The 19117-nt window shown below is 39.9% G+C and overlaps 4 protein-coding genes across 5 annotated transcripts; 1 reads left to right on the forward strand and 3 right to left on the reverse strand.

Moving 5' to 3' along the window:
• Positions 1 to 339: 339 nt before the first annotated feature.
• On the forward strand, positions 340 to 839 carry LOC108054328 (small integral membrane protein 8). The gene is made up of 2 exons (XM_017137222.3): positions 340 to 528; positions 598 to 839. The coding sequence occupies exons 1-2, from the start codon at positions 430 to 432 to the stop codon at positions 754 to 756; spliced, it is 258 nt and encodes an 85-aa protein (XP_016992711.2). The 5' UTR covers positions 340 to 429; the 3' UTR covers positions 757 to 839.
• On the reverse strand, positions 776 to 3734 carry eIF2A (eukaryotic translation initiation factor 2A). 2 transcript variants are annotated; one of them, XM_017137221.3, is made up of 4 exons: positions 3444 to 3730; positions 2103 to 3270; positions 1775 to 2052; positions 776 to 1494 (listed from the first exon to the last, which is right to left on the reverse strand). In XM_017137221.3, exons 1-4 carry the CDS (start codon positions 3481 to 3483, stop codon positions 1091 to 1093), a joined length of 1890 nt encoding a protein of 629 aa, XP_016992710.2. In that variant the 5' UTR covers positions 3484 to 3730; the 3' UTR covers positions 776 to 1090. The 2 variants fall into 2 exon arrangements, 1 of the variants encoding a protein (XP_016992710.2); XR_001769748.3 differs by having other exon boundaries at positions 1345 to 1494; positions 1554 to 2052; positions 3444 to 3734.
• A 1731-nt stretch (positions 3735 to 5465) lies between these two features.
• Positions 5466 to 6633, reverse strand: LOC108054330 (matrix-remodeling-associated protein 7). The gene is made up of 2 exons (XM_017137225.3): positions 6355 to 6633; positions 5466 to 6295 (listed from the first exon to the last, which is right to left on the reverse strand). Exons 1-2 carry the CDS (start codon positions 6484 to 6486, stop codon positions 5921 to 5923), a joined length of 507 nt encoding a protein of 168 aa, XP_016992714.2. The 5' UTR covers positions 6487 to 6633; the 3' UTR covers positions 5466 to 5920.
• Positions 6634 to 8773: 2140 nt separating this feature from the next.
• Positions 8774 to 10315, reverse strand: CycH (cyclin H). Its single transcript, XM_017137223.3, has 5 exons — positions 9919 to 10315; positions 9522 to 9723; positions 9237 to 9465; positions 9067 to 9178; positions 8774 to 9006 (listed from the first exon to the last, which is right to left on the reverse strand). Exons 1-5 carry the CDS (start codon positions 10227 to 10229, stop codon positions 8889 to 8891), a joined length of 972 nt encoding a protein of 323 aa, XP_016992712.1. The 5' UTR covers positions 10230 to 10315; the 3' UTR covers positions 8774 to 8888.
• Positions 10316 to 19117: the final 8802 nt, after the last annotated feature.

Consider the following 19117-nt stretch of genomic DNA (forward strand, 5'->3'; position numbering starts at 1 on the left):
TCAACAGGTTTAAGTTAGCAAGATACCCCTGATTATAACGTATTAGTTTGTTTAACTCTTGATTAGTTAAATGATAAAATGTACATTATCATTATATTCAGTGTTGAACTGTTCGTCGTTGAGGGGAATACATTGCATTGATTGCGGTCAAATGGTTCTGTGTGATTTTTTTAAAATAAAAATAGTACATATTTTATTTATAGAATTTTAATTATAAAGTTTTTTTAAGTTATAATATATTTCATAAATGTATATAAACAACCCCTTCAAAGCCATTTGTACAAGGCAAGCTTCACTGTGGCTGAAACCGCCGGTATTTTGCAGTTTAACGGCCACACTGTTCCAATAATCCATTCCTTTCACATGTTTATATTTACAAATTTATTGTGCAATAAATTCCCCGGTCATTGAGTGGAGTACGCCAACACGATGAGTGAAGGAAAGCAACAAAATCCCGGCGATGGCATCCGATCCATGCGAAGCACCGGAGTTTTCCGGCTGATCAACTTTGAGCTGTACACGAAACCGGTGGGCATCCATTTCATCTTGGCAGTTTAACGGCCTCCAGACTATTAAATCCTAACTTCCAAATCTCAGAACAAAATCATCATGGGCCTGGGACTGACCGCCTTTGCCGGGGTCTTCGGTTACATCGCCTACATGCGGTACAAGTACGAGAGTCTGGGCTACTATGTGGCCGTCCAGGAAAACGGACAGGAGAAGTTCATCAAGAAGAAGTCAAATTGGGAGCAGTAAATCACATGGAACTCAGATCTTGGTGGAAACATCTTTATTTACTCGGTAGCACAATTTGGTACATAAATTTGTTTTGTTTGGGAGCTACTGTTTGTTTTGCCAAAAATAGTTAGGAAATCACAATAGTAGAAAAATGTTTTTAACTAGAAACTTATCGCGGCAAATGGGGGCCACAAAATGAGCGTAAAACAGCAGGAAGGGGACGGGCAGGAGTTGAAAATGGAGTGGAGCTGAGAAGAGGTGGTGTATCACAATCACAAGAGCAATTACTCTTCGCATCCCTTATCCTTCTCGCCGCCGTCGTCGTCGTTATCGCTACGCCATCATCTTCCTCCTAGGCAGACAACTTGAGAGCCTTGAGCTCGTCCAGGTACCGTGCTTCCATCTTAATCTTGTTCAACTGGTTCAGCTCCAGGCTCTCGCCCTGGCTGCGGCGCACCTTCAGCTTCTTGATGTCCGACAGCTTCTTGGCGACACTGCGGATCTTGCGCTCCTTCTCGCTGATGTTCTGGCCATTGGCCTGGCCGTGTTCCTCTTGGTTCACTTGCTGATCGGGGGCGTTATCCGGCTGGTGCTTTGGTCTGGGCACGGAAACGGGCGACTGACGAGCAGCCGGAGCACCTGATTCAGCCACCTCAGCCGGGACCGAATCCGCATCGCCGCCGTTCACAGCGTTGACATCCTTCCTAGCGCTCCGCTGCTTGTTCTTGGCGTTCCTCTTGTTCCCATTGGCACCACCTGCGGGCGAAATAGAAGTGCAAACAGCAATTAGCAAGCACACAGCCGAGCCTACTTACGGCCGCGTCAATCCCTAATCCTAATGGCATGCTAATACAGAAAATGTGTGGAGGGGGGGTGAAATGAACCTAGTAGCGTTTGTGCTGGTAGGGCCGATAGCGACGGTTGTGGCGGCCGGTCGAGGAGCCAGTGGTCGGCGGACCCTCGCCCTGCTCGCTCCGCCGCATGATCGGATTGTCCAGGTCGTACTGCCTGTGCCAGAACTTCCGCGCCGTATTACCTGCTGCTGCGGTGGGGTTCAGTCCCGGAATACTCGGCTGGGGCAGATACTTCTCCGGATTCTTGCCCTCCTTCAACAGCCGCAGATGGGGCGGTGTGTAGGCCTTCTTGCTGGCCTCCGGTTGGCTGGACTTGATGCCCTCGTGCTTGGCCTTGGTGATCTTGGGCTCGCTGAAAGTCTTGTCCGCGAAGTGCTGCCACTCGATGCCCAGCAGCTCCTGGCCCTGCGGCCACATGGTCTCGTGCAGCAGGGCGCCCGAGTAGTGGTACACCTTGAACCTGCAGGGAGATGGTTAATTTTCTTACATATACGAATATAATCTACCTACCCGTTGCTGATGCGCAGCCGGGGCGCCGTGGTGGCCGTCACGAACCACTCTCCGTTCGGATGCCACTCGAAGACCGTGGTGTCGGCGCACTTGATGTTCGCCAGCTTCTCGCGCTTGGACACATCCCACACCTCGACGGCGCCGGGTAGATTGCCGAAGCCGGCGAGCACTATGAGGTTGCCGAACGGATTGAAGTAGGCGCAGTTGCGCGGTCCCTCGCCAAAGTCGAAGATCACGTCGCACTTGAGGTTGTAGAGGGCCGCCTTGGAGGGCATGAACCCGTAGACGACCACAAACTCGGTGGCCTTGGGACTCCACTTGACGCAGTGCACTGGTCCCTCTTTGGAGAGGGGCACTGAGCAGGTGTCGCCCTTGGTGGCCATGAAGTGCACCGCCTGGTTGCCGTAGTAGGAGGCGCCGCTCTTGTCCACCTCCGTGCTGGTCAGCAGCAGCAGTCCGCTGCCCCGCTTGTTCCACAGCATCTCGACGCGGTCCGCCTGGAAGAAGCTCTTGCAGGCCACGGTCTGGTTCTGACCCAGCGCCGGGTACTTGTAGAGCTTGCACATGGAAGGAGCGCCCTTGGCGCCCGGCGTGTAGAAGGCCAGGTACGGGGGACAGTTGCCGGGGCCCAGTGACAGCATGCCGCCGCGACTTCCTCCGATCTTGCGCGACGTGGCGGCGAATCCCTTGTCCGCTCCCGCGCCGAGATCATAGAAGAGCGCCTCGCCGCCAACGACCAGGGCGAAGATGGACTCGTCCGCCGACCAGGAGGGCTGCCAGTCCGTCTGGTTCTTCTGGACGATGGCGAACACCTCGGCGCCGGTGGCCACCTCGTAGACGAGCAGGTTGGGCGACCCCTCCGGCCGGTCCTTGGTGATGGCATAGTGCTCCCAGGTGCACAGGTAGCTGCCACGTGGCGAGAACTGCAGGTAGAAGGCCTTGGGCCTGGGCAGGACGCACTTGACCGGCCAGCTGGCGGCGCTGTCCTGGCCTGGAGCCTGGAGCACCTTGACCTCCTGGCCGTTGGAGAAGGCGAAGTACCGGCCGTCGGAGCTGAAGCAGATCGAGCGCGAGCTCTTCGTCTCCTCGCGCGGCAGGTGGGGCTTGTGCTCGTAGGGCTGCTTGGCGCCCGCCGAGGACCACAATTCCACGCCCACGCTAGAGCGAACTGTGGACGAGATGGGCAGAAGTGGCCCCGATTAGCAGGTGGAAACACGAGGTCAGCGGGTTCTGGGCTTTTTCCGCCTTCGCAGGCCTGGCAAGTGGCTGCTTTTCGTGGCCCACGGAAGGGGCAGCACTTTGGAGGCCACTTGGCCAGGACTGCACCCGGATTATACTCACTGGCAAGGGTAGGAACAACCAGATCCGCAGCTGCAGCCATTGTCTTCCAATCTCACACGCACACACACACAGGAACACGCACGTCGATGTTGTTGTTGTCTGCTCTGCTGCAGTCACACACGGTTGCCGTGAACGCGGTATATCGATGAACGATAGTCAACATGCATTGGCGCCACAACGACAGTTTAACAAACCGAACCGAACGTTTAGAACTGCAACAAAATTTCTGCTCCACGTGAATTTAAAAACATTTTAGTACTAACATCAGGGACTTTGAGCGTTAGCTATGTACTTGAGTGTCCTGTCAAGGGTGTGTTGATACTTTTCGTTACCTTAGGCTATCGATAGTAATCAAATAAGCGGGCCAATGCTGCCAACGCGTCCCAATAACCCTGCCAACTTTTTCCTGGGGCAAAAAGCCAACCGGGAATTTTTGAATTCGAAACAGAGAAATGGATGAGGCGAATCAAACAAGAGAGAACGCGATAGTTAAAAAACGGCTTGCTCGTGAAAATTGGCTGGTCAACACATGCCGTTGCGCGCGTAGCGTCAGCCGACTGCAGCTGTCAATGAGGCACTTCTTGTCGTTTTGTATGGGAATCCGCTGTGCGCCCTTCTTCAAATCGATATTGCGAAAAACCTTTGGCCGGGCCACTCTTTTTTTTTTTTTGATCTTTTTCGTAATGAATCAAACTTCATTTTCAAATGGTTTTAAACTCTATAGCTGGTGAAGAACACTGAAAAAAATAAAAACTAAAAAAAAATGTTGATTTATTTTTAAGAAAAATAAATTTTAATTTTTTTTTACATTTTTTTATGGAAAGCCATAATAATTCTTGAGCGATTAGTGAAAACATCATAAAGATATCTCTTACCGTTCCGAAGTTATGAATTAATGACTGAGTGCAACTTTTTCGAAAAAGTGTCAAAAATGCCATGTTTTGACCCCTATAACTCCGGTAAAACTCAAAATTTCGCAAAACCGTTCAAATGGAGTTCTTATATTTTCGTTGTGAACCGGAAACGTAAAAAAGTTCGATGAAAATCGGACCTTCAGAACAGGGGTGGCCCACTTGGCAGATTTTGACTCATAGCTAAGTTAAGCTCTGATCCATTGATCTTACAATTAAATACAAAGTAGCACAAGAAAGGAAGCTAGCTTCGGCCAACCGAAGCTTATATATGTACCATTGCAGATTATTCCTATTTGAAATTAATCGCAAAAATGTTTAATTTCGCCATATTTTGACATTATTTTTTCTATCCTTCCTATGAAAACTATATAAATAGGGGCCGATTTGTGTTAAATTTAATTAAAAATTCGGAAATATAAAAACCAACGGAGCTATAATTTCTTTCCAATTAATTTCCCATTAATTGTTCGATCGTTGGCGGCTATATGAAATTAAAATTGAAATTCGGAAATATTTTAAAATAGTCATATCCTAGAGTAGAAGAAAACTTAATAAAAACCAAAAAAACTAACATTTATTTCCTATTGTTTTTCTATTAATTTTCCGATCGTTCCTATGACAGCTATTTGATATAGTCGTCCGATTTTTTAATATTTAATTCTAAATTCAGAAATATTTAATAAATAATAACCCCAATAGAATTGTTTTAACGTTTTTTTCCGATTTATAAGAGCTATAAGATATAGTTGTCTGATCCGGTCGGTTCCGACTTATAAGTTAAGGGAAAGTTTCAAGCCGATAGCTTCAAAACTGAAAGACTAGTTTGCGTAGAAACGGACGGACAGACGGACCGACTGACAGACGGACACGGCTAGATCCACTCGTCTAGTGATGTCGATCAAGAATATATATACTTTATGGGTCGGAAACGTCTCCTTCACTGCGTTGCAAACTTCTGACTGAAATCATAATACCCTCTGCAAGGATATAAAGATGTTTTTGGCACCCAGATTTGCTCTTAGGGGAAAATTGGTTCGGAAACACACAACTAAGTATACAATTTAAAAATCTGCAATCCACCCGTACTAGATCCTTATATAACAATAAATTAACAGCATTACATTATTTATTCAACAAATACCTTTAGTAATGAAACTAAATCTATGTAAGTACATTTTAAAATTATCCAACGGACTTGGCAAATCGAAAATACCTAATTTATGCTTGGAATATACTTTTTGTGCTGTTTTTATATCTTAGGGCTAAGTTCAAGAAGCTTAAAACATCGAAAAATATGTATTTTTAGCTCAGAATCTAATTTAAACTTAGCTTTAATACTTGAAAATGCATATAACGCTCTCCTACTACACTTGTTAAATAAATAAGATATAAGATAAATTATACACTTTTTGAATACATCAAATTAATCAACTCAAAAGGTGTTTTTTTTTTTTAGTAAGGAGCGGCATATGGTAACAGCAAATCGAGGACTTTTAAACATTTAACTTATAGATCACACGAGTTTTCGCTTTCAGGTAAGCTGAGCTTTCATTTCCCTCCAATTCAGCGGTATAACCGCACCTGCTGCTTGAGATCCTGGTCGCTGATGCGATCCTGGAGATTTAGTTCCGCCTCCTGCCTGCGCAGAAGATCGAAGATGGCCGCCAGCTGCTCCCGCTCTATTCGGCGCTCCTCCTCGATCTGGCTGGGAGTCAGGGTCTTCTCCATCTTGTGCTGGAGCCCCTTGGCCTTGAGCTGGCCCATCAGGTGGTTGTAGTTGTGGCCGGGTATCTGTTCCTCGATGAAGTCCACCTCGCTTTCGGTGGAATTCTCCTCGTAGGCTTCGTCGTCGTCGGTTTCTTCGCCCTGGGGAGTCCTCGACTCGGAATCCTCCTCATCGCGTGGCTCGTCGGCTCCCAGCCCCTCATCCTCCAATTCCTGCAAGTTGGAAAGCCGAAATACTCAAAGAAAAAACCACTTCTTTTGGCAACACCCACGGTTTTGTCCTTGAAGATGTTGGCGAAGTAGAGAGCAATCAAAACGCACAGGAGCAGGGTAATTAGGGCCACCGAATAGTGCCCTGGTAGACCAAGGAAAAGGAAGTCCAGTGAGGGTAGTGTATCCTGCATTCTGTTTTTTCTTTCCTTATTTGTTGTGTTTAACGTTGTTTTTGTTTTCCTTTAGTGATGTAAAAAAACATCGATGCATCGAGCATCGATGATTTTTGGGCGATGTTTTTGTTATGCCGATGTTTATCGATGCACTACTAGTTTCACTAAATTGCACAACATATGGATTTAGTGCCTCACTGACAAACTCTTACTTCCTTTTTATTTATATATCATGAAATCTCAATAACAAATTTAATAGGCTTCTAAAAATAAACATCGACATCAAATTTACATCACTATTTTCCTTTGGGCAAGGTGTGACCGCAGACTGCAAGCGAACTTATCCCAATTCCAACAGCTAACGGTTTGGTTTTTTAAAATTATAGTTGAACAACGTAATCATCTGGTTGTTTTAAAAAAAATAAATAGTTTTACTGAAATCCTACGCTTATCACTATGGACGGCAGTCCATGTAGTGACGAAGCGCACCAGGAGAGTGTGCGAAGGCGACTACTATTATATAGCCGCAAAATTGAAAATCTGCTGTGATAGTCCGATCGTAATGAGTAATACACCAATCGAAAGGTATTGCAAAAACTTAAAGGATTGCATACCAAGACTTTAAGAAAATCAATTGGCTTGGGAGAGAGAGCGGTGAAAGTGAAAAAGTGAAAATTTCGAAATTTGGAGCTGTTGGGGCCGGTGGGGATAAATGCCCCCTTGCAATGTTTTAGTTGTATTCCTTTTGAAAATACCCGTCGAATGAGGGGTCATTTGTCAAAATCCGACGCTCCGTTCAAAAGTTATAGCCAAAATAAGATTTCCTTCTTCTTCCCAAAATGAAAATTTAATTCTGTTTGTCAGTTTGTCAGTTTGTCAGTTTGTCCAAAACATGTTTCTTAAGTTTTGAAAATTTAATATGACGTTCATCCCATCGATATAAAAAACTTTTGTTCTATCACTTTTGGAAAAACTCGCTAGTTTAGCGGGAAAACAGCTATAAATAGCTAAAATTCGGAAAACCGTAACTTCTATACTACTAAAGCTACAGACTTGTTCTGCATCTTGTTTGAAAGGTATTTTTAAATGCTATAAACGCCTTCTATATGCAATTTGTGTAAATGTAATAATTAAAAAGATATGAACAAAAGACACTTTTTTAAAACTTTTTTTTTAGCTTTTTTTTATTTTTCTCAAAAACGGCTCTAACGATTTTCTTGAAAACTTTAAACTGTATAGCCCTTGAGATTCCTTAAATTTTGGTATATAACACATTACTGTAAAAAGTCACGTTTAAAAGTTATTTTTATACGAAAATAGCCACTTTTGCCAGCTCGAACAACTAAAGCTTCCTGAGTATTGAATTTTGTGTGAGGGTATTCGAACTGTATTTTAGGGTCATGGAATCTGTAAATTTGCACTTAAGAGTTCCATATAGGAATCTTTTGTTCTACGACTTTTGGAAAAAGCCGCTACTTTAGCGGGAAAAAAGCTAAAAACGGCTAAATTTCGATGGTTTGTAAGTTCTACACTACTAAAGGTACAGACATTTGCCATACCTCGTTTAAAAGGTATTTTGAAATACTTTTTAACTTAATTTGTTTAAATACAATGGCTTACAAATTATGATTGACCAATTTAAATTTAAATGTATATATTAGCTCCTATGAGAGCAAATGTAAACAAACAAAAACTTCTGATATCAAATAAAAACACCTCTTAACGAGGTAAAAAACTAGTGACGATCGCACCTTCAACATACAAAAGTTCTGATATCAACATTTGTGACGAAAAATTATTACACTCGTCATTAAATAGACTTTCTAATATTTTTTCATTCGGCACGCTGCAATAGAAAATGCCTGTGAAGGGAAAAAGGCTGGAATAGTCTGCTAGGGCGGGCCAAATGAGAAAATATTAGAAAGTCTATTTAATGACGAGTGTAATAATTTTTCGTCACAAATGTTGATATCAGAACTTTTGTATGTTGAAGGTGCGATCGTCACTAGTTTTTTACCTCGTTAAGAGGTGTTTTTATTTGATATTCCATAGTTATAGGAATCGATCGCAACCACTTGTTACTTTTTATTTTTATTGTCCAATAAACTGATATTCTTGGACAGGAAAGCATATACATTATGTGCATATGAAATTTGACTGAAATAAATTTTCTGATCTTTAGGCTTGATTATCATTCTGCAATACTAAAATAAGTGGAAAAAGTTTCAGGTCTGAAAAGGAGGATTTTAAAGAAAATTCAATGGTTTTTGGATCCACATCCACACGGAAAAAAACGAGTCCTGACTCATTTTTCCTATTAAACTGTTAACTGTTACTTCTTTAACATGATTTAATATCAATGAAATCCATCAAATATATCAAATAAATCAATAAATCATGAAAATAAATATTTTTAAAAACTATTGGCTTATGTTCATAGCAGACGTATCCGAACTCACATCGGCTATATGGAATGAGGCATCTTCGGCTGGCATATCATCCTCATCGGTGTACAACCGTCGCAAACGCTCCTTATACCTTTAAAAAAAAACAAATGTAACCAAAAACTGAAGGAGTATTATGATAAAATTGTCTTACAGCTCGCTATCCGGATTATTTGCCTGGTTGCGGCACTTATCGAGCTTCTTTTCAATGGCTTTAACCTTATCTCGATCTGGTTGCTGATATTGCTTTACCATTATACGGATTTCTGTAAGGGAAAACAGATGATATGTTAAAAGTGCTCCTTATTTATGAAATAAACGTACTTCTCACGGCATCGATGAGTCCGGGCAACTTATCTCTGGCAGAAACAAATAGCAGATCCGTCACATAGCTATCAAGATTCTCTTGTTCTCTGCTGGCAGCATGAAGGACGGCAGCCAGAGCAATCTGCGAGGGCGTGTGTAAGAGACAGGCATCCGTGTAGAAAGTGGAGTCAATGAAGCTATCAATATGTGGCCGTAATCGTTCCGGATTTTGCATATTGCTGCGGGTCTAAAATAAACCAAAGAGTTGATGAACTCACAATTAATGGGAAATAAAGCACTTACTTTTATATCTATTAAGAACCCCTCGATGGGTCTGAATGGATTGTGTATCGTGAGGTAATAGTTTAGTTGTCCAATCAGGAGTAATTCGTTGGATAACACTATGTCTGTGGCCTTATTCCGATCACCCTTGATGTTGTTGACGAATTGATTGATGGATACATTGAACTCCTCCACTTTGCAGGCAACAAACACACATGTGGCTCTGAAAAAAATCATGTTTTACTGCTAGCCCAAATACATTTAAGTTCTCAGATATAAGAAATTAATAGTATTAGTGCTATAACATTGTTTATATGAGTGTAAGTAATTAAATCAACAAGCGGATTTAAGTTGATTTTAAATACTTTTACAATTTCAACTGAAACCGAAACGCTTTCTACGTAAGAAACATTCTTACAGAATCTCCTTGGGGTGATAGTCCATTGGCGTGTTGTTCAGGTAGAATCGTTTGAAGTAGTGGAAGGCGGTGCCAACCACGCACTTGGGCATCGGCGGATCGAAGCGGCGGCAGAAGTCGAACAGGTAAATCTCGTACTGCTTCAGCAACAGGCGCTCCTCCGGCGGCGTGAGGAAGTGCTCCTCGATGTCGCGACCCGCCTCTGCCTCATGGCCCTCTATGTACTTGTTGTTCTGCTCCACGCGGAAGTCCATCAGCTGACCCTCGTTGGCGAACGTCCAGGACCTCTTTTGGGAGCTCACGGGATACATTTTGCATATTATTGGGCAACTTGTATTTGAAAGACAACAGCACCGCCTGAAATTTTCACAAAGCCGGCTCTGTATGACCAATTGTAGAACGTAAAAATATACCACGTACAATTTTGTACAATTTTAATAATATTTGGGGTATTCCTGCATTTCGCACAAACAACTGTAGAGTTGAAGGTGTTAATCGGTTATTTACAGTTGTAACTGGATAAATGTTTTTTGTTTTGTATTTTCTTTTAGTAAGTAGTTTAAATAATACCAACACAAAAAATCCTACTGATCGGGCGTTAGAAGACCCCACACACAAAAAAAACTTGATACATACTGATGATGTTGGAATCATGTATGTCAGCAAAAATTGAAACATTGGCCGCGTTCAGCAGAACAACATGATCACTGATCACTGATGGATCTCTTACGATAGTTCTGCTCAACGCACATGATCACTGATCATGATGCAAGAATTTTGCATCAGTGATCAGGTAGCAAAAAAAGTACGCTAGGGGGATTCCCTAAACTGTTGAATTGCTGAAATGTTGAAAATTCAACAAAAAATTTCAGCAATTAAGGGAACGACCCAAAATGGTTCCTTTTGAATTTTCAAACAGCTGTTATTTGTTGAAAAATTTCACGGAATTTAAAGCATGTAAAATTTGATTTATTATTGCTAGTTACTATCTAAAAGTGTTATAAAGGTAAAAAGAACCACAAATATGCTTTCTAAGTTGATTTTAAAATAAATAATACGTACTGGTGATACTAAAATGTTACAGGGTTGCCACGACTTTTAAAAAAAGGTGACAACTCTGGCTTTTCAGCAATTCAACAAAATTTTCATCAGCCCCGAGGCTGTTGAATTGCTGAAATTTCTGAAACTTGACTTTGTATGGAACAGCTGATTAACAGCTGACCAAAATTCAACAATTCAGCAATTCAACAGTTTAGGGAATCCCCCTGCTACCTTTTCTTGATACATGATACATGACTTCTGGCATGTATCGATAGTCGAAATATCGAAACTTATTAACAAAATAATTTAATAAAAACCATAAATTCGGTGGAATTTTTTATAATTGTTCAGCCATTTTTGATTTTTATGTATCCACGATAGCTGTGAGCAGTGCTGCAGTTGCGGGGGCGGGAAAAATATATATTTTCAAATTGCGCGCGCAATATTTGTTATATATTTTACTTTTACGTCGTCGAAATGTATCATGGCGTTCAGCAGAACAAACTTGATTACTGATCCATCCAGCAGAACTGCAGCACTGCTCACAGCTATCGTGGATACATAAAAATCAAAAATGGCTGAACAATTATATGAATTGATAGGGGGATTCCCTAAACTGTTGAATTGCTTAATTGTTGAAAATTCAACAAAAAGTTTCAGCAATTAAGGGAACGACCCAAAATGGTTCCTGTGGAATTTTCAAACAGCTGTTATTTGTTGAAAAGTTTCACGGAACTTAAAGCATGTACAATTTGATTTATTATTGCTAGTTAGTGTCTAAAAGTGATACCAAGGTAAAAAGAACCACAAATATGCTTTCTAAGTTGATTTTAAAACTACTGGTGATACTAAAATGTTACAGAGTTGCCATGACTTTTAATAAAAGGTGACAACTCTGGCTTTTCAGCAATTCAACAAAATTTTCAACAGCCCCGAGGCTGTTGAATTGCTGAAATTTCTGAAAGTTGACATTGTATGAAACAGCTGATTAACAGCTGACCAAAATTCAACAATTCAGCAATTCAACAGTTTAGGGAATCCCCCTGATGTTTTTTTTTATTACTATGTTAATAAGTTTCGATATTTCGACTATCGATACATAAGAATATCGTCCTTATTTATACCTATCGAAATGTAGAAATAGGGCCATTCGTTAAAAAGTTTTGCTGGATCAAAGTTTTATATTTCCATCTCTTTCGCACACCCTTTAGCTGAGTAACGGGTATCTGATAGTCGTGGCACCCGATTATAGCGTTCTCTCTTGTTATTTGGTTGAAATATCGATTTAATTTGTAAATGAAACTCGGCCAACCTATGTAGATTCAATGGATTGGCTATTTAAGAAAAGGTGTCCGGTCCTTTATGACCACCGACACCTCTGCGGAGTACTTTATCGGAAGGGCGCCACCGACATACATGCATACAGGAACACGACCTTTAAAAAAGAAACATATGTATGTACATAGCGGTGCTGAACGAATTTATAGTCGTATCCCGCAGTATAAATAATGACCACGCACGCTCAATGTGTAATGAGTGTAATGAGTTAGAAAGAATAAAATACTTTTTAAAAACATTTTCCAAGTAGTTCCAGGAAGTCCAGTTACGCTGGTCAACATAAATTCGAACATCTTCGAGGACATTGGTAAAAAGTGGACAGAGGTCCGACATGATCACCTGATAGAAGCATTTCAGGTGTTCGAGGAGGAAGCGAAGGACCCAGGTATGGCTCTGCAGCTCGTGGCGTCCATGGTCTAGGCAATGGCTAGGACTTAGGCGCCCTTAGACATTGTACGGAACTTGCGTTCTTCTTCCATTTTGGATCCAAGGAAAAATAAATTAATATTAAATTTTAACATACCTGTGTTTTTTCTTGGAAATTCTGGAAAATTTTAGGAATCAAAGTGAACTAATTTGCTAATTTTTTTGACTTTCTCACACATCCTTTTTTACATAGGTAAAACTGGTCCAGAATATGCAAAAAAAAATTGTATATGTGCCAAAACATTTAAACGACCTTATAGGCAATAATGACTAGTATTTTAAATGTCAAATTAAGTTTATTTTTAAATAAATTTTGAGATTTTTAGTACAAAAAGAAAAAACCGAATATTAATGTGGCCTAAACATTCGGTTTTTTTTTTGTTTTTGCATGAATCTCTTTAAAATTAAAAATAAAGTATTGATATATATATCAATGAAAAGGTAATAAAATAAGCTCTATTTCTGCATTATTATGTTATTTATTTTTTTAGTTACAAAGCTTTTATTCACGTTTGAAGTTAAAACGCTTTAGTTAAGTTAAGAACGCTTTAGTAGGGTTGGTGTCCCGACTATCTAATACCCGTCACTCAGCTAAAGGGAGTGCGAACGCTGTACTCGGGTTGGTGTCCCGACTATCTAATATTCGATCCTCAGCTAAAGGGAGTGCGAGGGAGGTAGATACATTAATTTTGATTGCGTATAACTTTTTAAAAATGTCTTCTACATTTCGATAGGTATAAATATACACAACAAAATTGAATTTATACTAAATTAAAATCGTTAGTGGGCCATTGTGGGCGTTTGAGGGGGCGTGGCGCTCGGTTGAAACAAACTTGCGCTGCGTAGGAGGCCCAAGAATATGTGTGGAAAATCTTAACCTTCTACCTTTTGTAGTTTAAAAAATCTCAGCGTTCATACGGACAGACGGACATGGCTAGATATTTTTTAAAAAATAAATCTTAAATTAAGAGTGACCAAATTTTTTCTTTCATAATAATACGGATAAATAACGGCAAAATCCCATTTAAAAACATTTTGGAAAAGTTAACATTTAAGGAGTTGTACTGCTAACTTGATATCAAGTTATCAAGAACATCCTAAAACTTTTAAAATAGTTAAGCGGCAAAATTAATTGTTTCACGTATAATTTACGGATAAATAACGGCAAATTGTCAATAAGAAAAAAATTTCAATTTCCAAAGTTGTTCTGCTAACTTGATGCGTATGGTCGTTCCCTTAAGGAGGGTAGGGTCTTGTAAAAAAAAAATATGAATTTTTTTGTACATTAACATTTATTAGATTACTACTTTAGAAGTTATGCCCAATCTAGTACCCTAACCTCTTAGACTTTAGGTGCGTAAGTGCATCTTTAAGTGCGTTTTTCTCGAAACCACGTTTCGAAAGTCTGTGTTCATAAGCATTTCTAAACGGCTCAACCGATCGTTTTCAAATTTGTCGCATATTTTTCTGCATAAAAAAAACCCGCCCCCTGGGGCGGGTTAAAATATTTTATTTTTAAGCCGAAAGTCAAATTTTTTAGATGAAAAACGCACTTTTGACTTTCGAAAAAAATTGTTAAAAATAAAAAATTAAGAAAAAGGCTTCCTAGGGGACGGGTTTTTTCAATTCTTAAGCGAAATGTAAAAACGAAATGGAAATCCGATCATTTTTAGCGGAGGTACAGTGAACACGGCAAAACGCATTTTTTTAATAGTGTTTCAGCAATCGCTTTGCCACCGATATATTAGCCGATAGTATCGGCTATAAAAATTAGTGGATGTTATTAAAATGGCACTTAAAAATATATTAAAGGTTTGAATTAAATCCATCCAATTTATTATTTATTTATAAAAAAACAATCGCAAAGTTAGTCGTTTTTTTGGTGCCAAGGCGTTGTGAAATTCAACCGGTAAATTTCCCGGTCGTTACCCGGACGAAACCGGATGAAACGAAACCGTTTCTTTCAAAATTTAAACTTATACAAAACAGTTGATCACTATGGATCATAATGAGTGATACACCAATCGAAATAGAATAATAAAATGAATACTTCTATTTAAATGTTAAACGTTTAATCATAAGTTACAGTTATTTTTTATCAGCACCTTAAAATAAATTAAAATAAATTGAAAATTATTATTATTGTATAAAATATAAATAAAAGAATGAAAGTCTTATATTAAATCAAATCAAACTTAACAACTTATTCTTATCTAATTGGTTTTGGGGTATTTAATGAAACATAAACGGTTTTCAATACGAAAAGGAAAGAGGCTGCAGTTTTCATTGTAGTGTGCAAAAGAAGATTTCGCAAGTCATTTGTCTATCGGTAGAGTAGACTTTCGATTTTTTTCGCCATTCGTAAAGATGGAGAACAACGGGAACCAAGTACTCTTGCAAATGCAGCAAGTTCAACTGCAAATGCAGCAAATGCTGCAAATGATGCAAATCCAGCATCCACTCCATCAGGAGCTTGCAACACAGCAGCTTGCAACACCGCTGCTTGCAACACAGCAGCTCCAGGGACAGCGCAGCTCCAGGGACAGCAGCTTGCAACACCGCAGCTCCAGGCACAGCTGCTCCTGCTACAAGGACAGCTCCAGGCACAGCTCAAGCCACAGCAGCCGCCACAGCAGCCACCCCAGCAGCTGCCTGAGGACCCGCAAGAGCTGCCTGAGGATCTGCAAGAGCTGCCTGAGGACCTGCAGCCAGGACATATTGGCTCTGCACAACTGGCCCAGCAGCAGGGTCCACCCCACCCCCCGAAATGGCCGGCTGGTACGATAGCGTTCCTACTGCCGTGCCAGTCAGTCACAGGGATAGGCACGAGACCCTGTGGACTACGGTCACATTCCAGTGCTGGATGTGCTGGGCCAGGTGCAATGAGCACAAGAAAGCTGTTAAGCACAATTGCTTGCGCCAGTTACTTGTCCATAACTATAAGAAATGTCCATTCGCGTCCAGGACATTGAATCAGAGCTGGCACGCTAGGAGTGGCGCCTTATGTTCCTGATACAGATCACCAGCTATCACCAATAACAGTGCGGGACTTCAGCCAGTTTTAGTGGTATGTAACTTAAATAATTATAATATATGTTATTAAAAAATTTGTTTAATTTAATACATAGTTCGGCCATAGAGTAAGAAAATATATAGAGGCACCATTTGCTCTGCCCGAACCTCTGCCCAAGCTCTGCTGAGAGCCAATTCAAGGCCAAGTTCGAAGCGAACTTAAATTTCTCACCGCATCCAACATGTGCGAAGCAACAGCAATAGTGGTGAGAGTCCACATACAAAAACAAAACAGTGAGTGAGAGCGGTGCAGATATATAAAATCCCATAAAACTCACCATGGGCCCGAAATGCATGTTTGAATCGAACATATTAAAAATTAGGGAAATTTTCGTTTTTCGCCTAGGTGGCATCATTGGCGAATTCGCCGAAGAGAGTGGCAGAGCAAATGGTGCCTCTATATATTTTCTTACTCTATGGTTCGGGCAGAGCATGGTACAATTATAGAAGGTAGTCTCGTCGGCAAAAAGCAGTCCGTTAACAATACTCACAACAAGTGCGAGTGAGAGGAGTGTGCGTAGTAAGTGCGAGTGAAACGACAATAGAGCTTGTTGTTTAACCCTTAGATGGTTGTTCATTTATAGTAAAGAGAGTTAAAGTTGTTTATAATTTAATTTTTAATAATTTTGAATTTGAAATTAATCGTCGTTTTTGTTTTTGTATAATAATTCTATAATTGTACCATGGTAATGCATGTCCTGCATGGGTCCGCAATTTTGAATTGCTGAGGAATAATGTAGAAGAAAATGATGTTTTGGCTTCAAAGGAACGAAATTATTACATTATTACGAATATTACATTCAATATTGATGGTGTAAGCAAACAAGCCTTTTGAACTCGGTTAAATCCTCTTCAATGACTTCAGGCTTCATTAGCAACTATAATATCAAGCAGAAGTAGCTCTTATATCATGTTACCTTCTGGTATAAAATCACCAATTTGTAATGTTAGGAAATGGACTAAAGAATACATTTGGGTTGCATTCATTCATTCATTCAATCTCGATACTTTTTGACTTATTTCCTGTCTCAGTCTCTTCATATTGAAAAAGATTTTTCTTACAGTTCAGTTCTGTTTTCTTTTATCTAAGCGCTTAAAATGTTGCATGTATCGTATATACACAACCCCTTAAATACATCCTGCATGATGTCGAAACAAATGTTTTCCACAACATGGAACGATAAAAGGTCATTAAAAACGCAAACGCTTTTTACTCCAGTTTCTTGAAAATTATTTAAGGATAAGTGTTCTGCATAATTAGTTCGGTTACGTAAATGGGACTCGAACTGTTGAGTATTAACTTTCATTTCTGATTTTGTCTTTGTGCAAGCTCTGCAATACATTTTTATACCCGTTACACACAAAAAAATTTGCTTGGTAAAATTGACAAACAAAGATAGTTACATAACTATTAAAATAGTTACGTGTATTTTGTTTTTGCTTTGAGTTTGTGACTTTGCTAATTGTGTGCATTTTGTTGTTGTGAAATGACTATTTACTTAGTAGAATTGACAATTTTGCTGGTTGGGGCCTGTTTGACAATTATTACAATTGATTTTACCAAGTTTTTTTTTGTGTGTACTCGTAGAGTAAAAGGGTATATTGTATTCGTGCAAAAGTATGTAACAGCTATATAGAATATATATACCGCCCTGTTCTAGTTTTCACTTCCGAAAGATTCACACGGAATCGAATTTCCCAGACCTGTTCCAGGACTCACTTCCGAAAGAACTTCAAGAATTCGAGTATCCCTCGTTGTTACTCTGTTAGCTTCCGAAAAAGTCACATGGAAACTTTCCGCCATGCATTTGATAGGCGGTCTTAAATCAGCCAGCAAATTCACTCCCGAGTGAAAACTGGAAAAGGCCGGTATATATATTCTTGATCAGGATCACTAGCCGAGTCGATCTAGCCATGTCCGTCTGTCCGTCTGTCTGTCTGTCTGGAGAACGCTGAGATCTCGGAAACTACAAAAGCTAGAAGGTTGGGGTTTCCCACAGATATTCTTGGGCTTCCTACGCAGCGCAAGTTTATTTTATCAAGGTGCCACGCCCTCTCTAATGCCCACAAACCGCAAAAAGCCGTGGCGCCCACAGTTTTCTGTATAAACAGTACCAATTATGTGCCATAGTTGGCGCAGTCGCCGCGTGTTCAACACTCCAGCTGGTGCTGGAAAAAAACTGGTCACTCTAATTTGGAATACATTTTGTATTCACGTAAATTATTTGAAATGAGGCGCGCAAAAAACATACAAAAAGGCATATTTATATTAAAGTTGTTAAGCTGAGTAACGGGAATTTGATAGTCGAGGAACTCGACTATAATGTTCTCTCTTGTTGAATTAAATGACTGCACGAAACCATTCATTTCATTTACTGCCAAATTGTCTCCAACAATCAGACCCAAAACAAAGTGATCCGTTATAACTCCATTGTATGTTCGTAACTGTATACCATTTTCTAATATTTGTAATTCTTTTACATCGTGAAAAAATGAATTTTCATTTTCGCAATTTTTAATGGCTGCTAATGAAATAAATGCGATCTGAAAACTAAAACTGACTTTCGATCGCAGTTGTGAAGATAAGATAGGAAAGGAAATATAACAACCACAAAGGGTGATCGTTTGACCGCCAATAGGATTGTTAATCTCGAAATCATCGAAATATAAAATATATGGTATAACCAACTTATTAACAAAACGTTTTACTATATTTTTAAAAATGTTTCCATTAACAAAACTTTTTATAGTGCTTCCTTGCAAATTATTTTCAATTTTTTGTAAAGAATATTTTAAAAGATGAGGAATTTCAAAAAAATTTTTGAATATAAAAAGGGGAGAGGTTTGTAGGTTGAGACGGTCTGTAAGTTGAGACACTAAATTTTCTCAAAACTTATCCACTAAAAAATTGTTTTTATTTTTTTTTGTTGTCCCTTTTAGTGACAAAACTTTTGGGGAAAACATTATAAGCCAGGTTAAAGCTCTGAGAGTCGTGTACCATTTTTCACCAAAAAAGTTTTTGTCTACTTTTTTCAACATTCCATTTAAAATTAATAACGTCCTTAAATTAACTTGGTAAGAGATTTAAAACATGAGTATATTAACTGTTAACAAATTAAAAAAAGAATCAGCTTAATGTGGCAGTCAGAAAAAAAGTTATTAATTTTTTCCCGAAACATCCCATTTTGTGTAAGTTGGGACACTTTGAGCGTGTAAGTTGAGACACCCGTTTTTCATACAAAAAGGCCTTAGGCCAACAGAGCACAGTGGTTGGTGTTGTATGGAGATGGTGGCCAAAAATACTTCCAGTGGAGATATCAAC

Source organism: Drosophila takahashii, chromosome 3L (assembly GCF_030179915.1).
Source record: "Drosophila takahashii strain IR98-3 E-12201 chromosome 3L, DtakHiC1v2, whole genome shotgun sequence".
NCBI lineage: Eukaryota > Metazoa > Arthropoda > Insecta > Diptera > Drosophilidae > Drosophila > Drosophila takahashii.

Bases quoted from the DNA above. Each gene is read 5' to 3' on its own strand.
- CycH (XM_017137223.3), bottom strand. From the start codon at position 10,229: ATGTATCCCGTGAGCTCCCAAAAGAGGTCCTGGACGTTCGCCAACGAG. The intron at 9,179-9,236 runs GTACGTTTATTT...TTTCCCTTACAG, and splicing joins ACTCATCGATGCCGTGAGAA to AAATCCGTATAATGGTAAAG. The intron at 9,007-9,066 runs GTAAGACAATTT...TTTTTTTTAAAG, and splicing joins AATAATCCGGATAGCGAGCT to GTATAAGGAGCGTTTGCGAC.
- LOC108054328 (XM_017137222.3), top strand. From the start codon at position 430: ATGAGTGAAGGAAAGCAACAAAATCCCGGCGATGGCATCCGATCCATG. The intron at 529-597 runs GTGGGCATCCAT...TCCAAATCTCAG, and splicing joins TTGAGCTGTACACGAAACCG to AACAAAATCATCATGGGCCT.
- LOC108054330 (XM_017137225.3), bottom strand. From the start codon at position 6,486: ATGCAGGATACACTACCCTCACTGGACTTCCTTTTCCTTGGTCTACCA. The intron at 6,296-6,354 runs GTGGGTGTTGCC...TCCAACTTGCAG, and splicing joins ACATCTTCAAGGACAAAACC to GAATTGGAGGATGAGGGGCT.
- eIF2A (XM_017137221.3), bottom strand. From the start codon at position 3,483: ATGGCTGCAGCTGCGGATCTGGTTGTTCCTACCCTTGCCA. The intron at 3,271-3,443 runs GTGAGTATAATC...TCTCGTCCACAG, and splicing joins GGTTGTTCCTACCCTTGCCA to TTCGCTCTAGCGTGGGCGTG. The intron at 1,495-1,774 runs GTAATACGGCGC...TTTCGCCCGCAG, and splicing joins GAACCCCACCGCAGCAGCAG to GTGGTGCCAATGGGAACAAG.